Source organism: Lampris incognitus, chromosome 4 (assembly GCF_029633865.1).
Source record: "Lampris incognitus isolate fLamInc1 chromosome 4, fLamInc1.hap2, whole genome shotgun sequence".
In the NCBI taxonomy this organism is placed as follows: domain Eukaryota; kingdom Metazoa; phylum Chordata; class Actinopteri; order Lampriformes; family Lampridae; genus Lampris; species Lampris incognitus.
In genome coordinates this window covers 47,555,833-47,577,127 of record NC_079214.1, presented here as the reverse complement: position 1 = coordinate 47,577,127, position 21,295 = coordinate 47,555,833, and the positions used below count along the sequence as shown (strand labels likewise).

The 21,295-nt window shown below is 42.9% G+C and overlaps 1 protein-coding gene across 1 annotated transcript in view; it reads left to right on the top strand.

The window, feature by feature from the left end:
• crtc3 (CREB regulated transcription coactivator 3) overlaps positions 1-21,295 on the top strand; it is an 86,100-nt gene that overhangs the window by 46,066 nt on the left and 18,739 nt on the right. Inside the window, exons 7-13 of the mRNA XM_056278352.1 lie at positions 4,214-4,252; positions 4,359-4,444; positions 11,055-11,104; positions 15,543-15,763; positions 17,268-17,533; positions 18,496-18,654; positions 19,856-19,939. Coding sequence (XP_056134327.1) covers positions 4,214-4,252; positions 4,359-4,444; positions 11,055-11,104; positions 15,543-15,763; positions 17,268-17,533; positions 18,496-18,654; positions 19,856-19,939 — 905 coding nt within the window. The remainder of the gene's footprint in view (positions 1-4,213; positions 4,253-4,358; positions 4,445-11,054; positions 11,105-15,542; positions 15,764-17,267; positions 17,534-18,495; positions 18,655-19,855; positions 19,940-21,295) is intronic.

The following is a 21,295-nucleotide window of genomic DNA, read 5'->3' as shown; positions in this document are numbered from 1 at the left end:
GTGATTTCTTTAATGTGCTTATCAAAGGAAAGGCTGGGATCATACGTAACACCCAAGATTTTTGGCTGCCACACTTTGCGAAATCAGAGTTGTCAAGCGTTACTGTTACTTGATCAAATTGGTGTACATGTCTAGCAGGGCCAATGACCAGCATCTCAGTTTTATTTGAATTTAAAAACATGAACTTTAAGAGATCCCCAATTTTTCACTGCAGCCAAGCAGGCCTCTAAGTTAGTAATTTGAGTACGATCATCAGCCCTTATAGGCACATACAGCTGAGTATCATCTGCATAGTAATGGAAATTTATTCCATGACTGCATATAATTTGGCCAAGAGGTGAAATATGAAGAGAGAAAAGTAGAGGGCCAAGAAACCGAGTCCTGAGGTACGACATATTTAACATTAGAGAATTTCAATGTAATATTGTTATAGCAGACACACTGTGTTCTTCCAGATAAGTAGGGCTTAAGCCAAGAGACAGCTATGCCAGAGACACCAAAAATTACAGTTTATAGTATACATTGATCAATGGTGTTGACCAATGGTGTAGTATACATTGATCTAATAATATACATTGATCAATGGTGTCAAAGGCTGCACTGAGGTCCAGTAAGAAGCACAGAGGTGGAATCAGAGTCCATAGCAAGTAGAAGATCATTTACCACTCTGGTTAGAGCAGTTTCAGTGGCATGACAGGCCCTGAAAGCCAATTGAAAAAGTTCATATTTATAGTTTTCTTCTATATGGGTCAAAAGTTGTTGATATATAAATCTCTCTGGTACTTTAGAAAAGAATGGACGATTAGAGACTGGTCGATAGCTATTAAGAGACCCTAGATCGAGGTGCGATTACTTAAGTAGAGGTTTGACCACAGCTGTCTTACAACTGCTGGGAACAGTGCCAGTAGTAAGTGATAAATTAACAATGTGTAGCATTGTAGGTCCCAGAAAAGACCAGAGGTCTTTAACATGTTTTGCTGGTAAGGGGTCAAATAGGCAAGTAGTTGATTTAGAAGCTGACATGAGCTTAGACAAAGTATCAAGAGAGAGAGTCTCAAAAGCTGTAATAGCAGGGACTTTCTGTGGCTCATTGTATAGATACTATGAATTTGGTAAGACAGAATCTGCAGGAGTAGCTGGAGTTGAACTAATTTTGTTTCTAATCTCATCAACCTTATTGCAGAAAAAGTGTAGAAACTCATGGGCTGTGAATGGTGAGCAGCTGATAGACGGCTGCATTTTAGTAAATTTAGTTACAGTGTCAAAGCGAAATCTAGGATTTGTTTATTAACGTTGATTAAGTGAGAGATACACTGTGTTTGCAGCACATAAAGCACGCTTGTATTTCAATAAACACTCATGCCAAGATAGGTGAAAAAAAACTTCCAATTTTGGTTTTTGTCATGGAAGTGAAGCCTTGTTCTGATTTACAGCCCTTCCAGCTAAAAACAAAGAAAGGGTACAACTTCAAATATTTGAGAAGTAAGACAATATCCATGCGACTCCTCCTTGCTTCCCCATCCACTCTCCCTCTGACTACCGCCCACCTTTCACTCACTCTCTTCTTCCTATCTCTTTTCTCATTTAGCCTTTTTCCTGCATGTTACTACTACTCCACTTCCCCTCCTCCCACACTGAGGGGTGACCGTCCTCCATCACACAACCCACGATGTGTTCTACTTTCCCAGTTCTCCCAACTGATGGGGCGTGGAATGAAATGGAGCAGATTACCACACTCTTTGTTTAGCCAACAAAGTTAAACAGGATATTGGTTTAAGATCCGGGGAAAGCATGAGTCGCAAATACCAATAGATTAAAGGCAGCACAGACGAGGCTCAGTGCTGTCTCTTATTAGCTCACCTAAAACGTACACACATACCTAAAAGTGTGCATTCGTGCGTGTGTACACCGATTTATACGAGCTCTGTGTAATTTCTGTAGGAGTGCAGTGCTGCCCTCTAGTCAAGTCAAGTCAATTTTATTTGTATAGCCCAATGTCACAAATTACAAATTTGCCTCAAGGGGCTTTACAGCAACACAACATCCTGTCCTTAGACCCTCACATCGGATAAGGAACAACTCCCTAAAATACCCCTTTAACAGGGAGAAAAAATAGGAAGAAACCTCAGGAAGAGCAACAGAGGAGGGCTCTCTCTGTCTAGTGTTCACTGATGTAATAAAGTAAAAATAGGCAAGACAAACAGATTCAAACAGAAAGGTATTGGATACCCAGCACATTTGCCATAATTTGCATCTTTTTTTTCTTTTTTTTAAAAATTTATTTCTGATTTTTCCCTTTTTTCTCCCAATTTAGTGGCCAATTGATCCCTATTTTAATTCAAACACCCACCCTCGTATTGCATGCGTTCGCCAACTGCATCTCTCCGGCCGGCAGTCTCGAAGGAAAGCGCCTCCCCACTTTCGTGACAAGGCGAATCCAAGCCGAACCACTGTTTTTCCGACACACACAGAGACGCATTCACATGATGAACACAAGCCGACTCCGCCCCCCTCCCGAAGACAGCGTTGCCAATGATTGCTGCTTCATCGAGTCCGGCCATAGTCGGATCTGACGAGACCGGGGCGCGAACCCCAGTCCCCAGTGGGCAACTGCATCGACACCAAGCCGATGCTTAGACCGCTACGCCACCGCGGACCATAATTTGCATCTTGAATACAGAAATATCGGGAATGTCGGGGGGGGGGGGGTTGAATGGTTTATTTTGTTTTGGTCGGCACCATTCAGCAACCTCTGCTGATATTTATTTGTCATATTATCAGGTCTTCAGGAAAGCAGATATGATACTCACTGCACCTTGAATGAATGAAATTAGGAAATGGAAATGCAATGTTTGATTGGCCACTTTTACTCCATCCCCTTTGGGGAAAACTGCGATCTAAGGATCTCAGTAAACCAGTGGATATTCAAACAGGCCCTTTATACTTTCATTGAACTGTATATAAACATTTCTCAATATATTATCGTTGATCGAGTCTACCATTGATCCAGTCTTCCCACATGTGTGGCCTTGCACACAACCTACTAAACATAGCGTACATAAATACACACCTATAGCCTGTATGTCCTAGTCTGTGAAAGCAAACTGGTTCTTGCTAGAGATCAGATGGTGCTGAGTACCTCAGCGTTGCCCTCAGCAGGAGAGCCGGGATATATGGATGCCCAAGGCAGTCATTGACACCAGTCAAGGTTCCAGTTGGCTCCGGGCAGTATTAAACCCTGGCTGGTTAATGCAGCATCCAATGTGGAATCGCAATTATGAGTCACGCACTGCCGGGATGGAAACACTCAGGACCAGGAAGGGGGAGTGGAATCCAGATTCACTCTGTTTTTCAGACCCAATTCTTTTCCTAAGAGGAGCACTTTAAGTTAAAGTTTGAGAGCAGAGTTAACATTCAGATTGGAGCTGATGGGCCTATGATTGCTGGTGCACCTTCACGGTGATTTTTTTTTTTTCCCCCAGGCGTGTACATATAGGGCTCCTACTTGTACAGGGTGAGGGCTCCTGCCAGGGATGCAGGCCAGAAATTTCCTGTCCCACTTATCCTGTCTCTGTCCCTAATTGCATCTTTGTGAGTAACAGCGATCAGACACTTTTGATGTGAAATGGTGTGTCACCTCATTGTCCTGCTGGCTGTAAGAGCCTGAAAGCTGTCTCTCTGTTGGGAAAGCAAAAGAATTGGCAGGAGGAGGGTTAAAAAGCAAATGTAGGAGAATATGTACTTGAATGAGGACACTTTAAAAAGGAACGAGGAGAGGGAAAATATTTGGCCGATAAGGAGTAGTGGTAAGCGGAAGTGTAGGGTGTATACAGATGAGTTGGACCCAAATAGACAGAGAAGTTGGAAAGAGACAAATGGAGGAGTGTATATCTGGCTTCTAGCCTGCAGTATGAAAGAAGAGGAAAAAGCTGTTCTTTGTGTTATAATAATGGCCCTCTCTTTATTCTTCTTCATTCTGTGACTCTTTCCATCCTGCCATCTCACCACCATCTTTCTCTTTCTGTCTCTCTCGCTCTCTCACACATAGATAGGAGTGTATTTTCTTAAAAGGAAGATCCCTGTTGCTTCTACGAGCTGAGGAGTGAGCCTGAAATGCTAATGTTTTTTTCTGATATGTCTTCTGACTTCTGTATTTTTTCCCCTTTATCTTTCTCACCTTCCTTTTCTTCACTTTGCGGTGGCTGGGGTGCAGCAAGTGTGAATGAGGCGGAGGTAGAAGGTTCTGGAGATGGTGAGTGACACAAACACGCGCATACACACATCTATAACACCTCAGTTATCCAGCTATGCTCACTCATCGATCTTTGTCACACTGAAGTTGTCTTTTGTCTCCCCAGTCTTCTCCTTCTCCACCCTGCCTAATGAGGAAAGACTGATAGGTGTCAGCAAGCCTCTGCCCAAGCAGCTCTGGGAGGCTAAGAAGGTGAGCCTGTGATGGGAGGCTGAGGATAAAGAAGCCATGCAGACCAAACATTTTTTATTTCAAACTGACAAAATGTGTTTGTATTGTCATAAAAAAATTGATGATAATAATTGTAGTATGGAAAACTAAATGAAACCCATCACTGGACAACGAAGATTTTGCTTCCTGAACACTTTTGGGTGTATTTAATGGATTTTGGGCTGCTGAGCACAAAAATCACATTGAAATTTTCCTATCACAGGCATCCATTCCGTTGACTACCAACACGGGGATCACCGGTTCAAATCCCGTGTTACCTCCGGCTTGGCCGGGCATCCCTACAGACACAATTGGTCGTGTGCGGGTGGGAAGCCAGATGTGGGTATCTGTCCTGTTCGCTGCGCTAGCGCCTCCTCTGGTCATTCGGGGCACCTGTTCGGGGGAGAGGGGGAATAGCGTGATCTTCCCACACGCTACGTCCCCCTGGCGAAACTCCTCACTGTCAGGTGAAAAGAAGCAGCTGGCGACTCCACATATATTGGAGGAGGCATGTGGTAGTCTGCAGCAACTGGAACGGCTCGGAAGAGTGGGGTAATTAGCCAAGTACAATTGAGAAGAAAAAGAGAGAAGAAAAAAAATTCCTATCACATACTGTTTTGTAGATATAAACCCAGTCACTGAGGATGCATGTGCCGGTATTCTTAGTGCTGGTACCGATTTTCAAGAATAAGGGCTATGTGCAGAACTGTAGCAACTACAGAGGTATAAAGTTGATCAGCCACGGTATGACAATATGGGAAAGAGTAGTGGAAGCTAGGTTAAGAGGAGAGGTGACGATTAGCGAGCAGCAGTATGGCGTCATGCCAGGAAAGAGCACTACAGATGTGATGTTTGCGTTGAGAATGTTGATTGAGAAGTATAGAGAAGGCCAGAAGGAGTTACATTGTTTCTTTGTGGATTTAGAGAAACCATACGACAGGATGCCGAGAGAGATGTGGTATTGTATAAGGAAGTCGGGAATTGCAGAGAAGTATGTAGGAGTGGTGCAGGATATGTATGAGCAAAGTGTGACAGTGATGAGGTGTGCGGTTGGAATGACAGATGGGTTCAAGGTGGAGGTGGGATTACATCAAGGATCGGCTCTGAGCCCTTTCTTGTTTGCAATAGTGATGGACAGGTTGACGAACGAGATCAGGCAGGAGTCTCCGTGGACTATGATGTTTGTGGATGACATTGGGATCTGTAGCAAGAATAGGGTGCAGGTTGAGGAGAGCCTGGAAGAGGTGGAGGTATGCACTAGAGAGAAGAGGAGTGAAAGTCAGGAGGAGCAAGATGGAATACATATGCGTGAATGAGAGGGAGGACAGTGGAATGGTGAGGATACAAGGAGTAAAGGTGACGAAAGTGTATGAGTTTAAATGCTTGGGGTTGACTGTCCAAAGTAACGGGGAGTGTGGAAGAGAGGTGAAGAAGAGAGTGCAGGCAGGGTGGAGTGGGTGGAGAAGAGTGTCAGGAGTGATTTGCGACAGAAGGGTACCAGCAAAGGAAGGTTTACAAGGTGGTTATGAGACCAGCTATGTTATATGGGTTGAAGACAGTGGCACTGATGAAAAGACAAGAGGCAGAACTGGAGGTGGCAGAATTTAAGATGATAAGATTTTTATTGGGTGTGATGAAGGACAGGATTAGGAACGAGTATATTAGAGGGACCGTTCAGGTTGGGGAGTTTGGAGACAAAGCAAGAGAGGCAAGATTGAGATGGTTTGGACATGTGTGGAGGAGAGATGCTGGGTATATTAGGAGAAGGATGCTGAATATGGAGCCACCAGGGAAGAGGAAAAGAGGAGGGCCAAAGAGGAGGTTTATGGATGTGGTGAGGGAAGACATACAGGTGGCTGGTGTGACAGAGGAAGATGCAGAGGACAGGAAGAGATGGAAACGGATGAACTGCTGTAGTGACCCCTAACAGGAGCAGCCGAAAGTAGTAATAGTAGATATAACCTATTTCTGTGATTTCTGTCATATTCTAAGTCTACTAGTATAGTGCCCACAAAGCAAGCTGTTTTGGTCAGTCCAAGCATTCCTGGGCATGCAGTCAGTGTCGGTGCTATGCAAATGTTGTCTTAGGCATGCCTGGGCATGCTTAGTCAGGTTAGATGCTGGCAGACAGGCTACAAAAGCTGCTCGCGTTTACAGATGCTGTATACTTAAAATAGGATTTATTGTCTTCAGGAAGATTTGATACAGCAGAAATGTCTCGTCAGTGTTGCAACAAATGCGATACATTCTGTTAATTCTGTGGCGAGTATATGCTTAGGCTCAAAGATGCACCATGACTGCACTTAGTAAGAAAGCTCACAAGCCCTACTTCGGATATAAAATTGGTGACCAAGGGAAACCCCGGGCTCCTCAGATTTGTTGTGCAACATGTGTAGTCAACCTGAGAGCTTGGCTCAGAGGTACTCGGAAGTCAATGCCATTTGCAGTCTCAATGATATGACGAGAACAGAAGGATCACGTGATGGACTGTTACTTCTGTCTGACCAATGTATCTGGCTTCTTTACTAAAAATAAGAAATCCATTGACTACCCCAATCTGCCTTCAGCCGTGAGACCAGTGCCACATGATGACAGTTTGTCAGTTCCGAAGCCACCAGAGGCATGGAGCCTAGATGAGGCAGATGAAGATGCCACAGTGCATGAACCAGATGTGGAAAACAACACTGATCCAGATGTTGAACCCTTTATGCCTGGTTATCCTCATCTGATAACACAGCCAGGATTAAATGACCTAGCCAGGGACTTAGATTTGCCAAAAGCTAAAGCAGAACTACTTGGTTCAAGATTGCAAGGATGGGATTTGCTGTCACCAGGTACAAAAATTTCTATCTTTCAGAACCGTTAAGAACATTTGACAAACTTCTTTATGCAGGTTGACAACCTCCGTTTCTGCATTGACATGGATGGATTGTTCATGGCTTTGGGTTGTGTGCATGACCCACAACAATGGCGTCTTTTCATAGATTCTTCAACGTTGAGCCTGAAAGCTGTCCTGTTACACAATGGCATTGTCCACCCTTCAGTACCCATTGGCTATACAGTACACATGAAAGAAACCTACAATAACATGGAACTGGAACATCTGTGGTGATCTAAAAGTATTGGCATTGCTACTAGGAATGCAGCTCAGATACACAAAGTACTGTTGTTTCCTTTGTGAATGGGATAGCTGTGCTAAAGAGTCACATTACATTAAAAAGAACTGGCCGCTCCATACGCATTTCGTTCCAGGGCAGAAAAGTGTGGCGCATAAACCACTTGTCGACCCAACAAAGATTTTTCTGCCTCCGTTTCATATAAAACTCAAGATTGATGACAATTTTTGTGAAAGCAATGAACAAAGAAGGTGATGGATTTTGCTATTTGAGACAGATGTTTCCAAGAATAACTGATGCCAAGATTAAGGAAGGCATTTTTGTTGGTCCTCAAATCAGACAGGACATCAATGACATGGAGTTAGAAGATCTGCTAGTGGGGCCAGAGAAAATAGCATGGAAGGCATTTAAGGATATTGTTGAGAATTTTCTTGGCAACTACAGAGCACCAAACTACATTGAGCTGCTTGACAACATGCTTAAAGCATACAAAACCATCAAGTGCAACATGTCATTGAAAATTCATTTTCTGCATTCACACTTGGACTTCTTCCCTGGTGATCTTGGTGCAGTCAGTGACGAACATGGTGAAAGGTTTCAGCAGGACATTTCGACCATGGAAAAGAGGTATCAGGGCAACTGGAATCCATCAGTGCTGGCTGACTGTTCTTGGACACTGACACAAGAGGCACCAGATCCTGAGTACAAACGAAAATCGGCTGCAAAACATTTTAAGCTCAGTTGAACTAATACAATGTGTCGGCATCATTATGCGATTAAACATGTTAAATTCCACAAAGGTTATTTTAATGGTTCTCCGAATTCCTACGTGATGCAGCAAATCTGAAATTATTTTTGTGTTCAGCTTGACATTGTCTATCATAATCTCCAAAAAATTTCCAGGAAGCAAAACGTTTGAAAAAATGTGTCGTCCAGTGTTTATATACACATATATATAAACACACATATATATACACACACACACACATTTATATATATATATATACACTACCGTTCAAAAGTTTGGGATCACCCAAACAATTTCGTGTTTTCCATGAAAAGTCACACTTATTCACCACCATATGTTGTGAAATGAATAGAAAATAGAGTCAAGACATTGACAAGGTTAGAAATAATGATTTGTATTTGAAATAAGATTTTTTTTACATCAAACTTTGCTTTCGTCAAAGAATCCTCCATTTGCAGCAATTACAGCATTGCAGACCTTTGGCATTCTAGCTGTTAATTTGTTGAGGTAATCTGGAGAAATTGCACCCCACGCTTCCAGAAGCAGCTCCCACAAGTTGGATTGGTTGGATGGGCACTTCTTTGAGCAGATTGAGTTTCTGGAGCATCACATTTGTGGGGTCAATTAAACGCTCAAAATGGCCAGAAAAAGAGAACTTTCATCTGAAACTCGACAGTCTATTCTTGTTCTTAGAAATGAAGGCTATTCCATGCGAGAAATTGCTAAGAAATTGAAGATTTCCTACACCGGTGTGTACTACTCCCTTCAGAGGACAGCACAAACAGGCTCTAACAGGTACTATTTAATGAAGATGCCAGTTGGGGACCTGTGAGGCGTCTGTTTCTCAAACTAGAGACTCTAATGCACTTATCTTCTTGCTCAGTTGTGCAACGCGGCCTCCCACTTCTTTTTCTACTCTGGTTAGAGCCTGTTTGTGCTGTCCTCTGAAGGGAGTAGTACACACCGGTGTAGGAAATCTTCAATTTCTCAGCAATTTCTCGCATGGAATAGCCTTCATTTCTAAGAACAAGAATAGACTGTTGAGTTTCAGATGAAAGTTCTCTTTTTCTGGCCATTTTGAGCGTTTAATTGACCCCAAAATGTGATGCTCCAGAAACTCAATCTGCTCAAAGAAGTGCCCATCCAACCAATCCAACTTGTGGGAGCTGCTTCTGGAAGCGTGGGGTGCAATTTCTCCAGATTACCTCAACAAATTAACAGCTAGAATGCCAAAGGTCTGCAATGCTGTAATTGCTGCAAATGGAGGATTCTTTGACGAAAGCAAAGTTTGATGTAAAAAAAATCTTATTTCAAATACAAATCATTATTTCTAACCTTGTCAATGTCTTGACTCTATTTTCTATTCATTTCACAACATATGGTGGTGAATAAGTGTGACTTTTCATGGAAAACACAAAATTTTTTGGGTGATCCCAAACTTTTGAACGGTAGTGTATATATATATATATATATATATATATATATATATATATATATATATATATATATATATATGATTTAAGAGGCAGGTACACTGTTGTTTCTTTTTCATATCAGTACTCTAATATTTGTACAAACTACATGTAAAACATCAGACAGTCTTAATGTAATGTTTAGGTAATATCCTAGTTATTTAGTCACTCACAAATCCATCAGTTCTGCACGTCGTACATTTCACAACGTTTGCTTGGGCTCTTTCTGCGACACTACCAGTGCTGTCATCAGAATCAAAATACTTTATTCATCCCCGAGGGGAAATTGGGTCATTGCGGAAAGGATATTCTAGAAATTTACACGAGAGTGTAAATTTCAAACATCTGTATTCCTCAGCTTGTTTTGACTCGATTTGGCTTATATTGACTCGCTGGCAAAAAAAAAAAAAGTTCATTTCAAAAGAGACTTGAACTTGAGGTTTCATCAAAAGGGTTTGAGCAGGACTTCCTTTTGGGTTGGTTCTAACGCTGCCTTCTCACCAACAGAACTTGTATCAACACATTTCAGGTTGACAGGTTCAGATTTGGACAGATTGAGATTGGTTCAGAGGCACATATTGTACCTTTTGATATATTTGATGTATAGCCAAAAGACACAAGAAGGGAATAAGTTTTCAAAGTTATGTAATTTAAATTCTGTACTTTCATATTATCTCTTTAAAACCCCCTCCTTTTACCTTTATGAAAAACGTATGACCTCAAACTTAAAGTTGCAACCCTGAAGATCATTGTTTTAGTTTAACTTTCTGACAGCTTTGGTGATAATGGTAATTGCAGTGATGTGTGACCCCTCTGTATACTAGAGATCCATTCAAAATGAAACAAAGTCCCCAAAAAACACATAATTGAATGTGGGTTTAAGCGGTTGATGTTAGTATCTGTTGGTAAAGGTCTCCTGCAAGCTCTGCCATATTTACTTGGTCAACCACTTGAATTTTCCTCGTCAAACTCGCTATCTGCCCTATTCCTATGCATTTGGCTGCTGTGTTAAAGACATATAAAGCCATATGGTACATGTAAAGTTTTACCTGAGTGTAACCGCTTAAATAAATGACTGTAAAATGTTAATAATATGGATATTTGCAGATTTTATTTTGTTTTCCTAAATATGCCAGTGGTAGAAAACATCCACAAAAGACATTTGTTTGCATGTGAGTGATCAGGTTTGTAACTTTGAAATATAGTATGTAGAAAGGTGTTGCGTGAGACTCACTTAAATCACCTGTCTGTTGCAGGTTCAGTCCCTTGCCTCACGTCCTAAATCCTGTGAAGTGCCTGGAATCAAGTAAGTCTAGTATTCGATTAACAGTTAATGGCTTGCTTTGTTGTCGTTTTTGTCATCGTTGTCGTCTTGCTGCTGTCCCAGGGCCATCCTTAGAGTCCTTTTACACAAAGGCTGTTTACATGGAGTTGCAGCCGAGCTGTCAAATGACCGCAGCTGAAAATAGGATTTGGATGATTTCCCCAAACTCTCGTAGCAACAGCTCGACCATGAAGCCATGAGCCTTGTGTTTCTCCCCAAAAATTGTCTGCAACCCTCTATACATCTTTATCTCTGTTTATGCAGGGGGGAAAAAGGTTATTTCATTGTTCTATTTCCACTTGGATTTTACCCATACTGATCTTATTTGGGGTACTGATACATGTTGGTAATCTGCTCCCTAATAGACATGGAAAGAATTTGACTGATTTTGTTAGTTTGGGAACAGATCTTTAACAACATACTTTCTTTTGGTGAGATTAGATTAAACCATTCCTCAGCTATTTTCCTGTGTCATTTTCCCCTCATCTAGCATTGGTGAAGGGGGTTGGGAGTTTGACAAATACCAGCAAACCTGCAATGGTTGCAGCTTCACTGCTGTTATTTGTTGACATAGGGCTGTATTTTTGTGCTGGCACAGGGCTGGTGGAGACACAAACACATGCTGACTGGCAATTTCCTCGAGTGCAAGGAGAATTTTTCCTGCCTACAACCATTTAGTAATTTCATGGCTAGAAAGGAACCCGCCTGTACTGAGATGGTTGAGGTAGCACAGCTGGGGATGTGTTGATGCAGATCCACTGGCGCAGTAAAATTTTGGTGTCCATGTTGGTTTGTAATCACACCTCTGCCTCCACTAGCACAGACCACGTCTAAGCGCAGATGCAGTGAGCAATTTTCATGCTGCAGTGTAGACTAGGGTGACCAGTCGTCCCGGTTTGCCCGGGATTGTCCCAGTTTCAAGCTGGGTGTCCCCAGTCCTGGCCTGTCTTTTTTTGGTGGGAGGGGATAAAAATCCTTCAGTGTATCATGTCCGGTGAGACAGACAAGCTTGTGAGCGTGTGCATATGCGTGTGTGCATGCACGAACGTGCAGTACACTTTTTAGGGTCCTGGTTTGGGATTTTGAAAATCTGGTCACCCTAGTGTAGACAAAGTATGAGGTCATCATCCAAATTTGTTTTAAAATTAAACGTATTGGGACACTTGGCCATTACACCTACAGGAGCTTTTATGACATCTCATTCTAAATCCATAGTCATTAATATGGAGTTGGTCCCCCCTTGGCAGCTATAACAGCTTCCACTCTTCTGGGAAGGCTTTCCAGAAGATTTTGGAGTGTGTCTGTGGGAATTTTTGCCCATTCATCCAGAAGACCATTTGTGAGGCCAGGCACCGATGTTGGATGAGAAGACATGGCTCGCAATCTCCGTTCTAGTAGTTCATCCCAAAGGTGTTCGATGGGGTTGAGGTCAGGGCTCTGTGTGGGCCAGTCAAGTTCTTCCACACCAAACTCACCCAACCATGTTTTAATGGACCTTGCTTTGTCCTCTGGGGCACAGTCATGCTGGAACAGAAAAGGGCCCTTCCCAAACTGTTCCCACAAAGTTGGAAGCATAGAATTGTCCAAAATGTCTTGGTATGCTGAAGCATTAAGGTTTCCCTTGACTGGAACTAAGGGGCCAAGCCCAACCCCTGAAAAACAACCCCATACCATTATCTTTCCTCCACCAAACGTTACAGTTGGCACAATGGAGTCAGGCAGGTAATGTTCTCCTGGCATCAGCCAAACCTAGACTCGTCCATCAGACTGCCAGACAGAGAAACGTGATTCGTCACTCCACAGAACACGTTTCCACTGCTCCAGAGTCCAGTGGCAGCATGCTTTACACCACTCCATCCGACACTTGGCATTGTGTTTGGTGATGTAAGGCTTGCATGCAGCTGCTCGGCCATGGAAACCCATTCTATGAAGCTCTTGGCGCACAGTTTTTGTGCTGATGTTAATGCCAGAGGAAGTTTGGAACTCTGCAGTTATTGAGTCAACAGATCATTGGCGACTTTTACGCACTATGCGCCTCAGCACTCGTTGACCTCACTGTGTGACTTTACATGATCTGCCACTTCATGGCTGAGTTGCTGTTGTTCATAAACCCTTCCACCTTTCAATAATACCACTTACAGTTGACCGTGGCATATCACATGTGTCCTGGTCGCTTCACTAGTGCCTCCTCTGGTCAGTCGAAGCGCCAGGCAAGAGGAAAAGAGGAAGGCCAAAGAGAAGGTTTATGGATGTGCTGAGGGAGGACATGCAGGTGGCTGGTGTGACAGAGGAAGATGCAGAGGACAGGAAGAGATGGAAACGGATGATCCGCTGTGGCGACCCCTAACGGGAGCAGCCGAAAGTAGTAATAGTATTCAGAATTGGACGAATTCCTGCATTCAGCTGACAGAAGGTTCTGGCGTGTTGAGGACTTACCTTGGCAATTTTACCATCAGCGCATTAGCTTTACTTCCTGGGAGAAGGATGCTAAATATGGAGCTGCCAGGGAAAACGAAAAGAGGAAGGCCAACATGAAGGTTTATGGATGTGCTGAGGGAGGACATGCAGGTGGCTGGCGTGACAAGAGGAAGATGCAGAGGACAGGAAGAGATGGAAATTGATGATCCGCTGTGGCGACCCCTAACAGCAGCAGCCGAAAGTAGTAGTAGTAGCAGTGGTAGCATTACCTTTGCTTGATGGCAATCTTGACAGCCAATCATCTTTCTACAGAGGATAGAACTGTTTTGTTAAGGTCCTTAAATGATCTGCATGAAAACAGCATGTGGTGTCTAACATGGGAATAAATAAAGCAATGTTGTGTAAAACAGTATTTCCTGGAGTTCTTCATGATGAGTGAGTCTTGCGCTGTGAGCTGAATTTCTCAAAACCTTTTTGTTCTTGCCCTCTAACCAGGCAGAGGGAGAGACACGTTTGTTTGTGGCAGCAAGCCACACATTGTTGATTGTGCCTGAGTGAGTGAGTCTGGAAAGACAACAGTGAGTCACTATTTCTGTGCAGATGCCACAGTCTTTCACTAACGTAACACTAGCAGGACCACGAATTAGAGAAAAGATCAAGTCATTTAAAGGGGTGGTAAACATTTTTTAGATTTTTTGAGCTGAAAACGTTTATATGGGCTAAGCGTGGTAGAACTGATTTCTCCTTAACGATTAAGTCAACAAAAAGAGACTCATCACATGGCCGCTTTGAAGGAGAAATGTATACTTGTTTTACTTCCAGGGAAAAATGCATGTTAAGATCAACCCCACTCCGCATTGCCTACTTAACGTGGGGGCATCAAAGACCCCGAGACCCATGTGACACAGGCAACATGCAAGGCTGATAAGATATGAGCTGAGTAAAATGGCATTATGCTGGTGTTGGCCACTAAACTCTCTGGGTATACTTGTGAGAAGCTGGTTCATGGGGTTCTGTTACAACATTGCCACCTGTAGCCCTCACACACCCCACCATCATGTTCCTCTTAATCTATATATATATATGTAAACGTTTTTCAAGATGTCAGTAGGCGGGGATAGGCAAAGAACAAGCAATTACTTTTGGTTGTAGCTCGGAGGTCAGGAATGGACCTATCGCTCAGTCCCGCCTCTCGAACGCAGACGAGCCAATGGCAGTGTAATACCAAATGCACGCGGGAGCTCACTTGGACATCTAGAGCTAACGACTCCATTAAGTAGCATCAGAGTTGCATTAGAACTCATAGTTTTTGTGGTGTTTTATGGATATAAGTTGTACAAAAATGGTCAAACGATGTGCATGGGGTACATGCAACACTGATACAAGGTGTCCTGAGAGGATAGGCAATGGGGTATATTTTATCCCACTTCCCAAACCAAAACAAGAAAGGTAAATTAATTTATCTTACCCTGCGTTGCACGAACAATGCTGGTCCTGGATGATATCTGCAATCGTGATGACCGTGAGATGAGGCTTTTCCCTCTTGCATTGTGATCTGTAAACTCTCGCCTCCAATTTAAGCTCGTCACCCACAATATCTAGTTTTAAATTTTGTACATATCCCTCCATAGCATAGTGAAGTCCTTTTTGATGGCTTCTAGATGGAATCGGGTCCTTCTGTCTCCAAAAGTTATGTATAGCCTCTTGGGATATAGTTTTGACACCGATAGCTGCCATTGTAACTCTCTAGTCAGCCCGGGTAGCTTGTCCGAGTTAGCATCAGTAACTGAGGGGGGTGGGACTGAGCGATAGGTCCATTGGGCTAGAGAAAATGGATAGCAGGGCAAAGGTCCTGGTGCTTTGGAGAACAAGACTTGAAATCATTCATTCATTCTGTGGTCATCAGTGTATAGAAATGTTTCCTGATTGACAGTAAGTGTGTACTTCCTCATACATGTGTTTTATGAAGTTGTCTGAATGATTCCCCCCCACACACACACAGCATTTTCCCATCACCGGAGCAGAACCTCGGCCTGCCCCACTACCAGGGCTCACTCAACACGGGTGGTTCTCTACCGGATCTCAGTAACCTGCACTTCCCCTCGCCCCTCTCCACACCACTGGACCCTGATGACAACGGAGGCTACCCCAACCTCAGCGGGGGCAGCAGCACAGGGAACCTGCCTGCAGCCATGATGCACCTGGGCATTGGCAACTCACAAGGTGGGTGTAGCTCAGCTTCGTGTATGTTGGAGTGGTTTTAATGTATGGTATGTCATTTTAAAGCAAGACTAAAGCACTTTCACTCTTTGCTCTATCCATGTTGCATTGAGAAAGTCTTTAGCAAACCACTGCAAGTGAATGTGGTCAGTGTGAATTTGTCTTAGAATTAGATAAATGCAGAGAAACAATGAATAAATGTTATTCTAAGAATATATTTTATTTAAATATAATTTAATGTAATTTGAATTTAGAAATATATTTTCTTCAGATACAAATTAATATGTAATATTTGTGGTTTACAGCACTTGTTTGTAAGACATATGTAATGGACGTGTAAATCATGTTCTCTGCATTTATTTATTTTGATGCAAATCTTATAAGTGTTTCCTCTACTCTTATCTGATCAAATAAACCATTCCCTCTCATGCAGACAGGGGCTGTTATTTAATAACTCCTGTGTCTTTACTGTGCTAAATGAACATGTTACAAGTTGGTGAAAGCAGCACCACATAACTTTCTTTTTTCTTTACCAAAATACACAAACGATCAATTTCATTGCAAGTTCCTGGACCCTAATACCACTGTTCCACCTCAACTTTGGTGCTTCTCCTCCTCCTGTGCCCGAGAAGCCTTTCCAGCCTGGTCATGATGAGGCTCAAAGCAGGGGTCCAGTTTGTGGTTGGTCCCTGTTTGCCTCCTCTGCCTGCCAGCTAGCCACACATTATACAACATCTTCTGAATGATGTCTCTGTCTGAACCCTCCACTGGATCTGATCCTTTCCTCCCATTTTCCTCAGTCTCGCCTCAGAGTATTTGCTTGTGTGCGTGCGTTTTTGAGTGGCTGGCGGCTTTCCATGTTGAACTCTGTTCAGCTTGGCTGAACACCAAAATGACATAGGAACTCTGACCTTGTTTTGGCTGCACAACAGTCGTCTCTTTTCTTTTCTCTCCTTTCCTCTGTTCTCTTCATCTTTCTGGACCTCTACAATCTCATGCAACAGAATCTAGTGTTGCTAGGTGGGGATCGAATTAATGTTCTGGAGAATTTAGTGTGTGCTTTATTATAATCTCTTTGGGCTCTGAGGACCTTTATTCAACCCTGGACTATGTCAGTCAATCAATCAGACTATTGAAATGTCATGCTTTGTAACATCAAATAGCAATGTGCTTAACATAAGAGCAAGTTAGAAGTTACTAATGAGGAGTAAAAAATATAAGTGTTTACTGTCTACATAGGATATAAAAGTGTGTGTGGGGCGGGGGGGAGATAAAAACCTTGGTTAGAAGAAGAGCAGCTAAGTGTATGTATGGGAGTGTGCTGACAAAAGTGTCGGGGCAAGATATGGACACCAGCTGGGTGCCGGGGCCAGGATTGGGCTTACAAAGTTCGATATCAGTTGATGAGTTTTTAGTCTTGTTTTAGACGAATTGAAACATGCTGGAAAATGTTACCAGTGGTACAGCGTCTGTCTCTTTATCCTCTCTATCTTCTGTCCCCTTGCAGGTCTCTCTTCTTCTCTGAGTAACCCCTCCATCCAAGCATCCCTAACCAACTCTCAGCTGCACTCATCCCTCAGCAATCCTTCCATCCACTCGTCCCTGCGTCTGTCTTCTTTGTCCAGCCCTCCTCCTGGGGGCATCACCAACTCCCCCCGCCGACGGCCTGCTCCCATCAGTCCCCTCACCCTGTCACCGGGCGCAGAGCAGCGCAGGGGTCTCGCCAAGCAGCTGTCTCCCACCATGTCGCCCTCACTGTCCCCCATCACACAGGTAAATGAAACACACACACACACTCTGTGAGTGCTTCACATCACCCTAGAGAGAAGTGGGAGAGATCAGGGGCTAGCCTTGGTCCACATTGGGTGTGTCTGTTAGTCATTTATCTTGAGCCAGAAAAACACTCATTTTAATCACTGATGCTTTTTTACCAGGTCCATTTAAGTAAGAGTCCTGGCTGCATCGTATGCACTCACTGCAGCCTGTTGTCTTTGCTCATGCCATTTCCCTCAGATGCCCCTGCATTTGTTCAGGCGCTACACCACCTGTACAAGTCACTGATGACAATGGTGGGACACATCACCCTGTGTGGCACCCCACCAAGGAACATTGCCAGATGTGTTCCCTAAGATGCCTGGCTGAGCTGGAGGCAATGCTGAGGTTCTGTGGACCTCAGTGTTGGGATACTGGCACATTAGTCTACAGTGCCACCCAAGCGCCTCTTTTTATTTATTCTTTATCATAAAAATGCAAAACATAAAAGAAAAAGAGCGTACTGTTATCAGAACAGCAACACAAAACAGGTGGATTAGGTAGAAATTCTAAAGAACCTGGCTGATAATGTTTCATAACAAGCGCGTGTTTATAGACTTGTAATGTAGGCCTACAATTACCGTCTTTTTCTTCTTGTTAACGTAAATCCAATATTCATTGTTCTAAGAATGTGCTTATCAATGATGGAGAATATTCATTTGATCACATCTTGCCTTTGATGTCATACTTTTGAATACACAGCCAAAAATGGAACCAGTTCAGACAAAAACAATGTCACATTACATTTAGGCAATATATGTAGCTAGCATGCACCTTAAGTCAGGTGACCAGTGTAGACCCAGTGCTTGACTTAAGTGCACAGCTTGTTAACTGTGAAGTCAACAACACACATCCTAGTTCAAAGGAAGGAACAGCTGCCTTGGTTACTCTTCTCTGACTTAGTCATCCTGTCCTCCATCCAGGGGGTTGCCTTGGATACCAGCAATATGCCCATGGAGCCCCCACCTCCCTATCCCCTGTACCAGCAGTCCCAGCATGCAGTGGGGCAGGGGCAGCAGAGACAACAGCAACACCCTGTTTCTCCCCTTCAGAATCTGCCCCTGGACTTTAATTCCAGTTCAGTAAGTCTCAATGTGACTGCTTGCTTTCCTGCCAGTCACTCACCCTAAATGAATGTGCTTTATACATGTGCCACATAGTGCTCGTCTCTCTTTTCTTCTTAAACAATGACATTGGCAAAATAAACAGGGGAATAGAGAATAGATGCTCTGGTACCAAACAGTGATGATTGACCTACCATGGCGCCCCCTATAGGCCAGAAATATCCTGAACTTTAAACAAGCAATCCTCTCAGCATTGCAGCTAGTCTTTCAAATTTGGTATGCGCATGTATTTCCCCTATCTGAACATCTTTTTCCTCTTGGACCATTACGCTCTGCCTACTTATAATTACTTTTTTTTTTTTCTCATTCCACTGCTATCATGTGAATACTGTATACAACAAAAAACTGAACCACGGCATTTTGTCAGCATACATTTCTCATTCTCTGGCTCCACGCAACAGGACTTGGCTTGTAGTAGTTAGTCTTTGCTAATCGTAGCCTTACTATATGTCTCTGTCTTAACTTGTCATCAAAATGTTGTAATTTGCCTATTACAGTTAATACATTAGTTAATACTAATGTCATTTCTATTGCAGGAATACATGCTGTCAGCATCATCAATATCTTTTAGTATCTCAAATTCGCTGTTGAAATTCCAAATTTAATACCCAAGGGTTTGTCTATACACATTCCAAAGTGCCAGCAAGGAGAGCTGAATGGTAACCGTTATAAGGAGTTTAAAACAGGAGCTGTGCATACTTGCAGTGTTGTTTGCCTGCTGTAACGACCTCTGAGGGTAGCTTTGGTATAATAGGGTGAGCTATGATATTTTTAGTAGCACACTATCAGGGAGCATGCTGGCTCTACTCACACCCATTACAAATTCATCCACATGATCATCTCATGATCAATTTCAAACCCAAGCATCCCCCTGGCTCGCCTGCTGACTGTACAGTCTCCCTTTTTTTTCTATTTCAATGGGATGTTGTATTTAGCTCTGATGATTTACTCTGGAAATTTTACAAAGATGTGGAATTAAAGTCCCCACACTGTCCTGTTAATAAAACTACTAATATGTGGTCAGCTCATAAGTAATTTGTGTGCATAGTCATGGCTGAAGTTAATGTCCTCTTTAATAAGAGAAACTTAAATCATATTCACATGGACACTGAGCTTGTGAACCTGTGACAGGTGTCTTGTGACTTGTGTCTCTTGACAGCACATCAACATGGCTGGTTTCTTCAGCGATCCCTTCATGGAGGCCCAGTTCTCCAACCAACACGCCAAGGCAATACCCTATCAGGTATACACACAGTAGTCTACTCTTTATTCAATTATTCACCCTACTGGAATACACTGGGAATACAATGGGTTTCATCTCTATAGGACTTGGATATCTCTATAGGCAGACTGAAAAATTATCATTCTCATATAGCCTAAAATCCTCTCAATAGGTCTGAAGACAAAGTGGAGGGATTCATTTATAATTTATAATCTATTAGTTTCCCTCAGGTTTTGGTAACAGACCAAATTTAAAGTATCTTTACAAGGTTGTAAGATTGTTCCTGCCCTGTAACTTGAGCCCATCTAAGCCCTTATACACAGTTGAAGTCAAGTTTACATACACTTGCAAAGGACATGATGTCATCACAGTCTTGGGATTTCAATTTCTACAACTGTTCTTTTTCTGTGACAGAATGACTGGAGCACATACTTGTTTACCACAAAAAACATTCACTATATTTGGTTGTTTTAGAAATGCATTATGGGTCTCTAAATTGAGCTAAAATTAAGGTTTTAGAATGGCCTTCCAAAAGTCCTGCCCTCAACCCTATGGAGATTATATGGAATATTCTGAAAAGACAAGTCCGTGCCAGAAAGCCAACAAATTTGGTTGAACCATACCTATTCTGCCAAGAAGAGTGATCAAACTGTTAGGGCTCGGTCTGTTGACCAACCTGGCAACCAGCAATGAGAGCGGGGGAAGGGCGCGTCTGAAACACCTGCAGCCTACCTACTCGTTAACCACTCTAGTATAAGTTTGTTTGCTTTCCAGAACTCGTCGCGAGTTCGTCCTGAACAGTCCCGTGAGTAAATTCTTCGTCTCGAGTTTTGTGACATTTCTGTGTCTCCCGGTGGAGTACAGATTGTAGTATTCTCCGTGTTTTTGCTTGTTTGATTATTCCCTTGTGTCAGTTCTCCTTGAGAGCTTGTTCGGAGAAGAACTCTCTTTGTGTTTTCCCCATTGGATTTTCCCATCGTGATTTTCTAGTTGAGATCAAGTTTTTGATATTCTAATTTCTCCTCTCTCACTGTGGATCTTATTACTCGGTTGGACTTCTACCTTAAAGGAGCAGTTTGTGTTTTTTCCCCTTTCGGACTTTAAAGGAGCAGTTTGTGTTTTTTTCCCTTTCGGACTTTAAAGGAGCAGTTTACGTTTTTTCCCTTTCGGACTTTAAGGGAGCAGTTTACGTTTTTTCCTTTTCGGATTAAGGGGGCAGTTTACGTTTTCCCATTTTTAAGAAGCTATTCTCAAGTTCCGCCTGAAGCGCCTCCCCCTTCTGTCCAGGCCCGGCCGGCTCTCCTCTACGAGTCCTGCCAGGTTGGTGCTTTACTTTGTCTTGTGTTGTCGCTATTGGGTTCGTTCTACAAACCTTAA